The sequence below is a fragment of the Lipophrys pholis genome (genome assembly GCF_963383615.2).
Source record: "Lipophrys pholis genome assembly, chromosome: 3".
NCBI lineage: Eukaryota > Metazoa > Chordata > Actinopteri > Blenniiformes > Blenniidae > Lipophrys > Lipophrys pholis.
Genome location: NC_137627.1, coordinates 2,220,148 through 2,233,128, shown reverse-complemented (window position 1 = coordinate 2,233,128; position 12,981 = coordinate 2,220,148). Strand labels below are relative to the sequence as shown.

General features: G+C 45.1%; 1 protein-coding gene across 1 annotated transcript in view; it reads left to right on the top strand.

Moving 5' to 3' along the window:
* LOC308107638 (protocadherin-16-like) overlaps positions 1 to 11,736 on the top strand; it is a 90,515-nt gene extending 78,779 nt beyond the window's left edge. Inside the window, exons 11-20 of the mRNA XM_080460095.1 lie at positions 2,790 to 3,029; positions 3,798 to 3,923; positions 4,063 to 5,139; positions 5,225 to 5,338; positions 5,416 to 5,627; positions 5,922 to 6,073; positions 6,340 to 6,470; positions 6,776 to 7,062; positions 7,169 to 7,310; positions 7,552 to 11,736. Of these exons, the coding sequence (XP_080316221.1) occupies positions 2,790 to 3,029; positions 3,798 to 3,923; positions 4,063 to 5,139; positions 5,225 to 5,338; positions 5,416 to 5,627; positions 5,922 to 6,073; positions 6,340 to 6,470; positions 6,776 to 7,062; positions 7,169 to 7,310; positions 7,552 to 10,142 (5,072 nt within the window). The 3' untranslated portion in view covers positions 10,143 to 11,736. The remainder of the gene's footprint in view (positions 1 to 2,789; positions 3,030 to 3,797; positions 3,924 to 4,062; positions 5,140 to 5,224; positions 5,339 to 5,415; positions 5,628 to 5,921; positions 6,074 to 6,339; positions 6,471 to 6,775; positions 7,063 to 7,168; positions 7,311 to 7,551) is intronic.
* Positions 11,737 to 12,981: the final 1,245 nt, after the last annotated feature.

Here is a 12,981-nt window from a genome sequence, read left to right as displayed (position 1 = left end):
CTGGGTATTAGTCACGTGTAAGGGAAGTCAAACATAAGGCCCATGGACCAAAAGTCAGGATGAAATTGGGCTGTGTGTGGCGCCTCGACCAAAATGTGTTTGACGCCCTTGTTCTAATGTGTGCCACCTCCCAGAGTGTTCAATACAGAACTGAAACAAAATGTTTTCTCGACACAATCAAAAGCCCTTGTTTCCACACCATCCGTATGACTTGTGGTAAATACAGGCTTTGTCTTTTATTCCCGAGGCAAGCTTCAGTCATTACCGCACGCTCCCCAGATCAAAGTAGAAACATCAGACTGAAGTAAAACTCAAATACTTTGGTCCTTTAACCAACCATTACTGTCTTACTCTCATTAGCCTTCCAGAAAACCTTGTAAGCAGACCTAATGTTTTGTTCAGTGACGCTGTTAAATTAGTTTGTACTATAATGGAGCCACTTGCATAATAACAGAAATATTCTTTAAAAGCAAGTCTCCACATTTAGTGAGGGAACAGATTCAAAGCAGAGTTTGATGTGAAGTTTGTTTTATGTATTTTTTCTGTATTTTCAGCCGCATCTTTATATCAGATTGATGATATTTCAGTGTGTCTTTCATATACATTATAACTGAACTGTGGCAGATCACATTTTCAACACTGCATGGAGAAGATAAGTTCTTTTTTTTTTTTTTAAAGCCTTATCACAGCTGCCTTGCAAAATTTCTCCCTAACGCTGTTTACTCAATTTCCAACCCTTTTGCATATTTTTTTTTTTTGTTTTTTTTTTATTACTAAAGCATGTGTTGGGAACCTTAGAGCTCAAATGCCTGACAGAGGATGACGCATTCACTATTGAAACAGGCAATTGAGCATGCATCTATTTTCCTGTTTGGCGAGTTTCATGAACATCTTTAAGCAATAGTGGACCTTCTAGATTTCACTTTGCACTGCATGTGTGTACCAACTCACCACGTGGGCGTGCAAAATATTCACAAAACCGTCCCTTCCATTAACACACACACAAACTCTCACTTCTTAGTGCAGCACAACTCTTACTTCACCTATCATGACTTATTTCTCTCAGTCGGAGGCCAGACGGAGCAGCCTGCCAAAATTTGAACGCGCACACAAGAGAATGTGCAAGCACACATGCACACACAACAGCCCATCATCTGTTATTGTCGATCTATTCCCATGAAAGACCAAAGAACCTCCTGCTCCGGCTTCTGGGAACCATTAGAGCCGGGATCAGTTACGCGTGTTTATGTGTGCGCACGTGTGTGTGTGTGTGTGTGTGTGTGTGTGTGTGTGTGTGTGTGTGTGTGTGTGTGTGTGTGTGTGTGTGTGTGTGTGTGTGTGTGTGTGTGTGTAGGCATGCGCGTAAGTGTTTGTGTGCTTGCATCAGAATCTGTCACTTAGTCAACGATGACCTTGGGCTATTTGGTCCTGTGGGCTTTGTTGTGGTGTTTGAGACACGTGTTGAAGTTTGGTCCGCCTCTCCCTTAAAGTCGCGAGGCAGAATCCCCCCCCCAGGAGGTGGGGGGGCAGCTCAGGGGTGGGAAATATTCAGGCTCTATCATGCATGTCGCTGCTGCTGCCGCGGCGGCTCGGTGTGCAGACTCATCTTGAAGTGTTTCCATGCATGCAGGCGATTTGTTTAAATGATGACAGTGTTAATCCTCGGAGCATGTGGTTTTCTCCTGTCTCGGGGTCAGTGACCTACGACCCTGGACCAACCCTCTGCACATTCTGTTTTCATTATTTGGACATCACAGTCAGCCACAATTGAGAAAACTATCAAGCCATTTTTTTTCAGCTGTCACACAGTCAGACGTATTCTCATCTCTCAGTGTCAGCGTCATTAATTTCACTTGTGGAGGAGAGGGAAGGTGCACTGGCGATGTGTTGAATAGCTTCTCTGTAAAAAGACAACACCAGTTAGAGATTAACCCATCAAATGATGATGAATGAGTTCGGCCTAGAAGGCAAGACGTATGCGTTTGTTGTCTCAGCAACCTCAAGTAGCCAGCACTCTCCAGTCCAAAGTGTTGGCGCCACAAACCTCACCCGGGCTTATGAGAGTGAAATTATACAACATCCTAAAAAAAGACTCTCCAATGTGTTTGCACTGTAGGGTTATCACAGACCTCAGCAGAGGTCACAGAGGAATTAAATTTAGTTCAAATAATTCCAGACTGTTACGTTTCCCAGATTAAAATACTGAGGGGCAAGTTATCTATGTCCCAACAAGGCAGCGTGAACAACACAGAAAGAAGTCAAAAGCAAAAGAGCCTTGATTCCTCCCATCTTTAACAGTTGCGTCTCATTTTAAAGCATGAAATTGAAATTGAATCAATGCAAGCGCTACCCTCTTAGGGCAGGATAATGAAAAGGCGAGGGTGCCCCTAATTTCCACTGAGCACGAGAAGCCTGGCTGTTGCGTGTCTAGAGCGTGTGTTTACTGCTCCTTTTCTCGATGGCTGCGGCATTCTCCAGTGGAAAATCTCGTAAACTGTGGCCAGACCATTTGGGCTGTTACTGCAGCAGCGGCGGCGGTGGTAGCACTCAGGTAGGCAGAGTTGTGTGTGAGGAGGAGATTAGCTCTGATTCAGCCCTCACACGACAGCGTTTCACACTTGCTTTTTAAATAACTTGACGACGCACAATCATGGAAAGTGGCCCGTTTTATTGCCCTTGATAGTATGTTTTTATAATGCAGTTGTCATGCGGAGTTGTAACTGGCTGAAATGACGTACAAGCACGGGAAATCTCTCATTACTTTATTTTTTCTGCCTTCTCTTTAAAAGGTTCTCTGTCTATTTTCAAATCTCTGGACCGTGAGGAGCAGGACATCTTCAACCTCACAGTAATTGCTGAGGATCATGGGATACCCCAGCATTCGTCCAGCCAGCTGCTCTGTGTCCATGTGATTGATGTTAACGACGAGGCGCCCTGGTTTGAGGAGGGCCAGTATGAGGCTCAGGTCTCAGAGAACCAACCTGCAGGAACTACTGTGCTGACAGTGTCTGCCTCTGATCTCGACCAAGGTGAGCTATACCATGTAAACTGACCTACTTACTGCAGCCTTTGAAGATTTAGTTCCATTTACACTGACCTATGCAGTCATCCAAATGCTCAGACTTGGCAATTTGTAGGTGAAACATGATTACTTTAAATCCTGGCAATGTGTGATTGCTAAGACAAAGTTGCAAGTAATAACACGGTAAACGTAATCCCAAAATGTAATTATAGAGTTTGTGGCTTTATGATCCAGACATGAAAAAAGAAAAACTAAACACATTAACTTACTCTGATTTATGTTTGTGGAGTTAAACAGCAGAAAACTGTGCTGCTTCAGAAGTTGCTCCATGTCAAATGCCTTTCGTTGTTTGTTGCCATGTGCAGACTACATGTTCACATTACAGACATTAACAGTTGGATTTAATTGAAGACTGCTACGGAATATGGGGGGGTGGGGCTACAGAGAGCATACATTCCCCTGATCTTAGTCAGAACCACATAAAATGGAAGGATTATAAAGTTTCTGCTCAAAAAGCAATTAGTGGAGTAAACAGGTGAGGTTGCCAGGCGGCATTTCTCCGAGCGCACAATCTGGCACGCAGACACCCGAGGGAGGGCTGTCACTGCCTATACAAGCAAACTCCACATTATACAAGCTATTGACAAGCGAAATCTAAATATATTCTCTTCTTTATTGATTTGTGGCCTTGGCTTGTAGGATTTAAATTTTGTTATTGGACTGAAATATTAAACTTTTTTGTAATTACCATGTTTGTTACTGTGTTCTTCTGTAGGGACCAATGGGCAGGTGACCTATGGAGGCATCTCATATGATGGCTTTGGCATCAACCCAGTAACTGGTGTAATAACAACCACTAAGTCCCTGGACAGAGAGCTTCAGGACTACTACACTGTCACAGGTGAGAGTACATTATTTTGCATGTGTCTGAATTTTGTGTATGTTTTGACAATAAATAAATAAATAAATAAAGTTGTTTTCAAACATCCAAACCCAATCACAAGCTATTTATTTTCACATTTTCTGTTTTGTTTTCCCAGTTTATGCCAAAGATGGAGGCCTTCCACCAAACTATGCTAAAGCAGAGGTGAACATCAAAGTGCTGGATGTTAATGACAACCCCCCCGTTTTTGGACGTCTCTACTACGCCATCGAGGTGCCTGAAAACATGGAGGCACTGCCACTGTTCACGCTTCAAGCCAACGACCCGGACGCAGGAGACAGCAGGGAGATTGCCTACAGAATTGCAGCTGGAGATCCATCTGGAGACTTCCGTCTGGACAGGCAGTCTGGTGTTTTGTCCACTGCAAGGCCTTTGGATCGAGAGAAGACGGCTGGTTACACCTTGACGGTCATAGCGCAGGACCAGGGCCGCCCTGCACTGAGCAGCACTGCCACTGTGGAGGTCACAGTGCTGGACATTAACGACCACAGCCCTCACTTCCAGAGCAGCAGCTACACTGCGGACATCTCTGAAGACGTTGGCATTGGCTCACTGGTCCTTGAAGTGAAAGCCATCGACTTGGACTTTGGCGCCAACAGCCAGGTGATGTACTTTCTGAGCCGAGGCCCACAGAGCATGTTCATCATAGATCAGAGCACAGGCCGCATCATCACGGCCTCGCCGCTCGACAGAGAGAGAACGGCCTCTTACACCTTCGAGGTGTGTGCCATCGACTCTTCACCTGCCGACCCACGCAACTCAACCGTTCAGGTGACCATCTACATTCAGGATGTGAACGACAACGCGCCTTTCTTCATTCAGGATCCGCTCATTGTGAATATCTCAACGAGCATTGTGTCCAGCCGCAGAGTGTTGGCCACCATGAGAGCCGAGGACAAAGACTTCGGGGCCAACGGGTCCGTTTTCTACCGTTTTGCTAACCCCGTGAGGGGCTTCAGCATTAACTCACTGACAGGAGACATTCAGGCCACAGAGAAGCTGCAAACTCTGACTCAAAGCCAGAGGACGTTGATAGTTCAGGCCATGGACCAAGGAAACCCCGCTCAGTCTTCCTTGGGGGTGGTCATCGTTTACATCCGGGAGCAGAACTACCAGGGAATTCGTTTCTCCCGCACAGCAAGAGACGTCAGCCTCCAAGAAAATGCTGCTCAAGGTTAGAGCGATTACAATTTTCACTGTTTTACAATTATCATAGAAATGTTGTGAAATTAATCAGATGTTTTCTTTTAATCTTCAAGGCACCATTGTTACACAGACTCAAGCTCAGTACCCTGATGGCTCCAAAACCGGCATCAGCTACAGTATTTTCAGTGGAAACAGGATGCAGTCTTTCGGAATAAACACCATTTCTGGTAAATGCACAGACCACAGCATGCACAATCATTTTAAAAAATCCTCTCACGTGACACCAATATTTTTGGAAAATTAGGTGAAATCTGGGTCCAGAAATCCGAAGGCCTCGACTATGAGGAGACCCCAAAACTCCGCCTTGTGGTGAAAGCTGAGACGGCGTCCTCCAGCTCCTACATGGCAGTCAACTTAATCCTGCAGGACATAAATGACAACCTGCCACGCTTCCAGCTACAGAACTATGTGGCGTACATCAGAGAGGCACAAGGATACAATTTTCCCATTATCCAGGTACAGGAGTCTGTTCTCCACATGTTTATTGTACTTGGCTGGGTTTTTTTTCAACTGTGAAGTTTTAGTGCTGCAGAAGTCTGGACCTTTTCAACCCAGTCGCAGGTATTCTTAGTGTTTCCACTCGATATTTTATATAATCGTCAGTGCCATGAAGCCACATCCATCCAGCTTAATTCGCATGAACTCTTGACTTCCAAGCCCAATATTGAGCACTAGTTCAAGTTACACTGAAACAGCTGTTACAAATATCTCTATATTTTTGTTTTCAAAACGGGGTGGTCATTTCCTCAGGTTGCAGCAGATGATCGGGACCAGGGTCAGAACGGTCAAGTGACGTACTCCATCAGGTCGTCATCCATAAGTGGCTTGTTTAAAATAGACCCCCTGACTGGCAGCATCACGACTGCGGCGATCATGGACAGAGAAATCTGGACTCAGACAAAGTATGTAATCACTCTGCAGTTCCCCATCCTACTTGAGGACAATTGAATTGCTTCAGTTGCATTTATTTTTGCTCCAATCCTCGTCCTTGCAAACACTCCCAATCAAACTATGGACTAATTGTCTTGTATTATTCCAGATGTGGCCTGTGTTTTTAGAAAAAAAACCAAAACAGTGATCTCTATTTATCCCAAACTCAACACAAACCTCAACATCAGTTCAAATGGTTTTCAAAGTTCATATGCTGACATCCATCTTGGGGCACTAGGCTTGTCGTCACGGCAACAGACCGGGGGACCCCGCGGCTTGCCGGCTCCGCCACTCTCACAGTGATCATCATCGACCTCAACGACAACAGTCCCATGATTCCCCTGCCTCGCAACATCCGAGTGCCTGAGGGTAAGTGAGCTTCACAGTGGAAGTGAGTCCAGCGATCTTATCAGAAAGCTTTACCTCACACTCACTGGCAGCTCGCACTGTGGGGCTTACTGGGAACACTCTGACCTTTTTTATGAAACAAGTTATTGCCAAGTTCCTTTGTTCATTTCCTGTCTATTAGGTCAAGGCTTTCCAGAACAGGATATTCCTTCACAAAGCACAAGATGGTTTTTTTGGGGGGGGTTTTCCGTTTCACTGGGATTCACTGTGGTTTATCTCAACTGCAATCTTAACATCTGCTCGTCCTGTCCTGTTGTCATATACAGATACTCTCATCGGCACGGTTATCACCCAGGTGAGTGGAAACGATGTGGATTCTGGGCCGGCCCTCTTTTACACACTCCACCTGGACGTAAACAGCCAAGGCATGTTTGGGATTCATCGTTATGGAGGGGGTGTGTCTCTGACTGGTGCTTTGGACTATGAAGAGAGGACTTGGTACACGCTGACAGTTCGCTCATCTGACTCCAAACATCAAAGCGAGGCCAACCTCACCGTGCTGGTGGATGATGTGAACGATAATGCCCCCAGCTTCACTCATGATTTGTATCAGGTATACCTACCGTTTTCAGTCTTCGTGCAGAAGCATTCTGAATCTAACTGAGTATTTGTAAGGATTGTGAGGATTGCACACTCACACGGATTATTATTTTTACTAGGTTGCCGTTTCAGAGCACCTCCCGGCTGGCAGTGCAGTCATAACAGTGACAGCCACTGACCGCGACTCTGGAGAAAATGGAAAGATCACCTACAGAATAATGTCCTCAACTAAGGGTGTCTTCTACATCGACCCAAACAATGGTAAGACTAAAAAACAAACAAAGAAAAATGTTCCTTGGATGAACATTCTGGGTTTTGGATATATTTATTGTGAAGTATTAAATAATTTTGTTATTATAAAAGAAGGCTGTTATTTTCCTGAAGCTCTGCTGTTTTCTGTTCTCAAATAGATTCAAATGTAATTTTCTTCAATAATGTGGAAAGATTGCTCCAGTGTTTGCACTCTTTTTTTTTTTTCACGTTGTCCTCTGATTTTTTACAGGTACTCTGTTCATCAAGCAGAAAACAGAGTTTGATTTTGAGAATCCCTCCATCCTGGTGGTGATCGAGGCACGAGACCAGGGTACTCCATCTCTGTCCTCCGTTGCGACCATCCAAGTACAAGTATCTGATGTCAACGACAACGCCCCCATCTTCCACCAGTCCGAGTACAGAGCCACTGTTTCTGAGGATGGGCTTCCTGGATCTACCATTCTGACCCTAGAAGCTGTCGATGGAGACATCTTCCGGGACAACTGTGGTTTTGATTTTGCCATCGCCAGTGGCAACTCGGGTAATACCTTCCAGATTGAAAGCAGCGTGCGCTTCCTGGAAGGACGGGGTTTCCAGACAGTCGGCAGTCTGATCCTGGTGGAGAAGCTGGACTTTGAAGCAGCGGCCAATTATAACCTGAGTGTTGTGGTGTCAGATCGTGGAATCCCTCAGCGCAGCTCCAGTGTGCCTATCCTCATCAGTGTTACGGATGCCAATGACAACCCTCCTGCCTTCAGCAGAACAGAGTATAATGTGGTTCTGAGTGAGGGAACCGCAGCAGGGACAGAGATCTTACATTTATCTGCCACAGATCCCGACTCTGCTCCCAACGGAGAGGTGCAGTACTCTATAAGCTCAGGAGATGATACAGGGCTGTTTCAGGTGGATCTGTGGACCGGAACTTTGAGACTACACAGACCTCTAGACAGCGAGACACAGTTGTCCCATATGATTGTTGTCCAGGCGTCCGATGGCCAGGGACACTACAGTTTGGCGCCAGTCAGTATAGAAGTGAAGGACATCAATGATAACCGGCCATTCTTTCCCCTTAAACAAGTAACTGCAAGTATCAGGGAAAACCAGCCCCACAACACCTTGGTTACCATGCTGCATGCAATTGATCATGACAGAGGTGTTTTTGGACAACTGAGGTATCACATGTTAGGAACCTCCAAAGAGGGAATAGAGGGATTCCTCATCAATCAAACTTCCGGTGAAGTACGCACTCGCTCTACTTTTGACTTTGAGAGAGTTCACTCCTTCCATTTTGTAGCCGCTGCTGTCGATTCTGGAAACTATTCTGCTACTGTGACGGTCCAGGTTTATGTTACGGGGGAGGATGAATATGATCCTGCTTTTACCTCCTCCGAGTTCTCATTTGAAGTGCCTGAGGGAGCAACAAAAGGTCAAATCATTGGCAAAGTGCAAGCCAGAGATGAGGACGGAGGCGTGGATGGTATTGTCCTCTACACGTTATCCGATCACTCGCCTTACTTCGAGCTTAATAAATCAACTGGGGCGATTTCCTTAAAGATGGACAGCTACAGTAGACATGTGAGCCGCTCTAAAAGAGAAATACGCCTGATGACACTGGATGTGACTGCTCACAGCCCTCTGGAGGCGTCTCGGATCGCAGCGGCCAAAGTTACCATCGATGTGAGCCATACGTCCTTTGGTCTCCCCACGGATATGAATATGCTGCTGATCAGCGTAATCGCAGTTTCACTTGGGACCATAGTGATCCTGACAATAATTGCGGTGGCGTTGTTTTTTGTTAAGCTAAGACGTCAGAAGAAGGAGCGAAAGGCGCATCAGCGGACCGCGTTGTCAGGCACCCTGCTGCACAAGTTTGAGGAGACAAAGATTGCAGCAAATGAGATGATCTACCACCAAGCCCTTCCTGGATACTCAGCTGAACCCACTGGCAACACTGGCGGTCCCTTCACTCGTGGCGGTTCCCTGGACCCCTCGCACTCCAGCGGCCGTGGCTCTGCAGAGGCCGAGGCAGCAGAGGACGATGAGATTAGGATGATAAACGAATATCCTCGAGTTTCTAGCATCTCTTCCTCAATGCAGGAGCGCATATCTGCCCGAGGTCCTGACTCTGGAATCCAGCAGGACGCTGATCAGCTGTCAGACGTGTCCGGTGAACCCTCCATAGATTGGTTCAAAGGGAAAAAGCTCGGAAGCCTGAGCGGTACTTTATTAGCTGGCCAGGTGCCAGTCTACCGGGATGAGGGGGGAGGGTATGTGGGTGTGGGAAGAGGACTCAGCATCTCCCGCCCTAAAGACTACACTTTCCCCGAGGACGGAAAGCCGGCTGTGGACGGCTCACTGACAGCCATCGTGGCCAGTGACGAAGAGCTGAGGGGCAGCTATAACTGGGACTACCTGCTAAACTGGTGTCCGCAGTTCCAGCCTTTAGCAAACGTGTTCACAGAAATAGCACGTTTAAAAGATGAAACTGCTCCTAATCAGCACCGCAGGTCATTTAGTCATAAAGTGAAAGCAGAGTCAAGAATTGACCCTCCCCCTCTCATAACCTCGGTTGCCCACCCGGGGGCTAAAACTGTACCCCCGAAGCCCGTGGTAGGGCGGACATTCCCCCATTTGGCTTCTTTCCGGAGATCTCCCCTCAGTGCTGAGGGATCCATCTCGTCAGTTGCGATGTCTCCAAGTTTCTCCCCCTCGCTTTCACCGCTGGCAGCTCGCTCTCCCGCAATTACGCCCTTCAGCGTCTCGCAGGGCCCGTCGGCCTCCATGATCAGCACAACCGAGCACCATTTGGAGCACAGCGAAGAGGCAGAACTGAGGATTTAGGCCCCTGATGGTGAAACTGATACACTGCTGTCCCACACTCGCTGTACTGTATGACCACGGGGGCAGCAACCTGAGTGAGTCAACGATATTCTCTGTAGAACAAGAGTAAGATGTCCAAATAGCTGTGGTGCTTTTTGAATTACAACAACAGACTAACAGGCCAAAAAGGACTATGCCTTTGTGTGTGTGTGTGTGTGTGTGTGTGTGTGTGTGTGTGTGTGTGTGTGTGTGTGTGTGTGTGTGTGTGTGTGTGTGTGTGTGTGTGTGTGTGTGTGTGTGTGTGTGTGTGTGTGTGTGAGAAAGAAACTTGTTTTGTGTTGATCAGTGTTAATTTGCACATTCGAATGGAGATTCATACATGATGTCAATATTTTGTACAAAAGCATTGTTTATATTTTTATACTTCCATAAATTGCATTAAAGTGTCAACAGGTTGCCAAACCTTCAGACTGTTTCTGCATTTGTATATTTGTAGCTTGTACTGTATACTTGTCTGTACTGTAAGTTTGTGGTATCTCCTGCAATTATAAACCTCGTGGTTTCAGTCTCCTTGTTAATGCTTTATGGACGGGGAGTCTCACAGGAGATCATTGTAAATATTGATAGAAGAGGCATACTTGCTTGAACAAATGAAACATCTGTCAGAATAGATTATTGTGTGATTTTGTTAGATTCAAATGTTTGATCTCATGGTTGTGAATAAATGAAGACTTGTCTTGGACCTTAACATTCATCCCCTTCATGTCCAATTAAGAAAAAATCAAACTTGACACATCATGAAGTCTGTTGGCTTTAATTTCTCACAACCAGCCTTACTGCTTTTCCAGCATTGCTAAAGTATTTGTGGACGAGAACCAAGCAGCTGTGACAATTGTTGGAATAATTTGTTCAATCAACAGCATAATCCTTCGCCGGCCTTTGTCTTGCCATAAATTATTCCTTAGAAAACTATTGAAGCTATAAGCTGTAAGTCGGTGATGTGGCAACACTGAAAGTTGCAGCTGGTTTTCTGACCGTAGAAGTTTTCTTGTATTGATTTACTGACAAACTTCGATGAATGTTTTTTTTTTTTTTTAACCACATTGCTCCCCTCAGTAGAACTAAACAGATTGAACCTAACAATGAAGTATTAAAAGGATATGAATATTTATTTCTGAATGTTCAAACACCAGAGAATGTTCCACTTAATGTTTTTACACAGATGCCTGTGCTGCAAGGTATTAATATCCATAATTTAGTTTTTCTGCAGTATTTAAAAAGAAAAAAAAAAAAACAATGTGCCAAATCTGTAACTACCTAGTGTCTTTACTTAATCCCCATTTCTAGATCGAACCATTAACATCTCAGAAGCCGGGAGGCTTGGTAAATCATTTACAGGGACGCTATTTTGCCCATGGCCAAATATACATGCACACTACCTATTTAATAAAGTTACCTTGTTGTTTATATTGTTTTGTCTTTAACAGTATTAGCTGCCACTCACATTTCTTGGCTGTCCAGACTGTGTATGCCTTTGTGATTCCGTCAAATGTTCACACATATCATTCATGTCCAGAGAAATGTTTTCAGCAAAAAGTGCCTGATTAAAGTACTTATGATCACCTTGTTGCCGGTGTCATGTTATTCTGAGATCAATTCATGCATTCAACTCCCTGCTGGGTGGATTCAAAGCAGCTACTTCTGTGATTATGGCAGTTTAATTTGGAGGAATCTTGATATAGGACCGACACTAAGGCTTCAGTTCAATTCAACTTTATTTATATAGCACCACATACAACACAGTCATTTCTGGGTGTTTTTAACGAGAGAGAAACCAAAGAAATCTTCATGAGCGAGCATAAGCGACGGTGGAAAGGAAAAACCCTCGAACTGGACGAAATCTTTGCAGAACCAGGCTCGGGCGGCGGCTTTCTGCCATTTTGGTTGGCGTGAGGGGACAGAGGAGAGAAAAGGATAGAATAGACAGACAGATTGCAGGAGGAAACAAACCTTCTGCTTGAGGTTGCAGACCCTAGTTCGGGTAGGGAGTAGGGAAACCAAGTTGGATTGGTTCTTTTGCTTAGTTGTCAATTTAGGCTGATATTGGTGCTTTTGAACTTCTGGCCTCTTGCAATCGGTATGGTATAGTGCTTAAATATAATTGAATTAAAAAACTGTTATATTTTTAACATAATCTAGTGCAGGGATGTCAAACATAAGGCCCGTGGGCCAAAACCGGCCTGCAAGAGGCTCCAATCTGGCCCCCCAAACCACCAAGCAAATTGTAGAAATCTCAATAAAATGTGATTATTTTTCAAACAAATTTTCTTCAGAGTCGAAGACACAACACAACACTGAGAGCCCAGTTTGTAAAAACATGCATAATGCAACAGCTATAGGACAAGATTTTGGGGGTATGTCACTATACTTTCCTTCTGGTGTAAAATACAGACATTCTCTTTACTTTGCGTCACGACAACAAAGAAAAAACCTTTTAAAAAATTTAACAGTTTCAACTCAAAGGTTATTACGACACTATTTTATGGCTGTATGCGACCCCTGAACTAAAATGTTTTTCACACCCCTGATCTAGTGTATTGCAGATGTTAATTGTCGTCATTTACACACTTCAGTGGCGCCTCTTAGCATCCCAGGCCTCCAAACTGGAACTCTTAAGGTCTCTCAGCTGTAACTTCAGGTTTAATAATTCAATGAACTAAGCCAAGTAATACCTAACAGAGACTGCGGCTCAGGTAGAAGGGCAGCAGGTTCCTGTGAATGTTTTTTGACCTCTATGTATCTCGGACTGAGACAGCAAACCCTCCGTGGGTTCGGATGTGTGGGAGGCACCTTGCTTGTC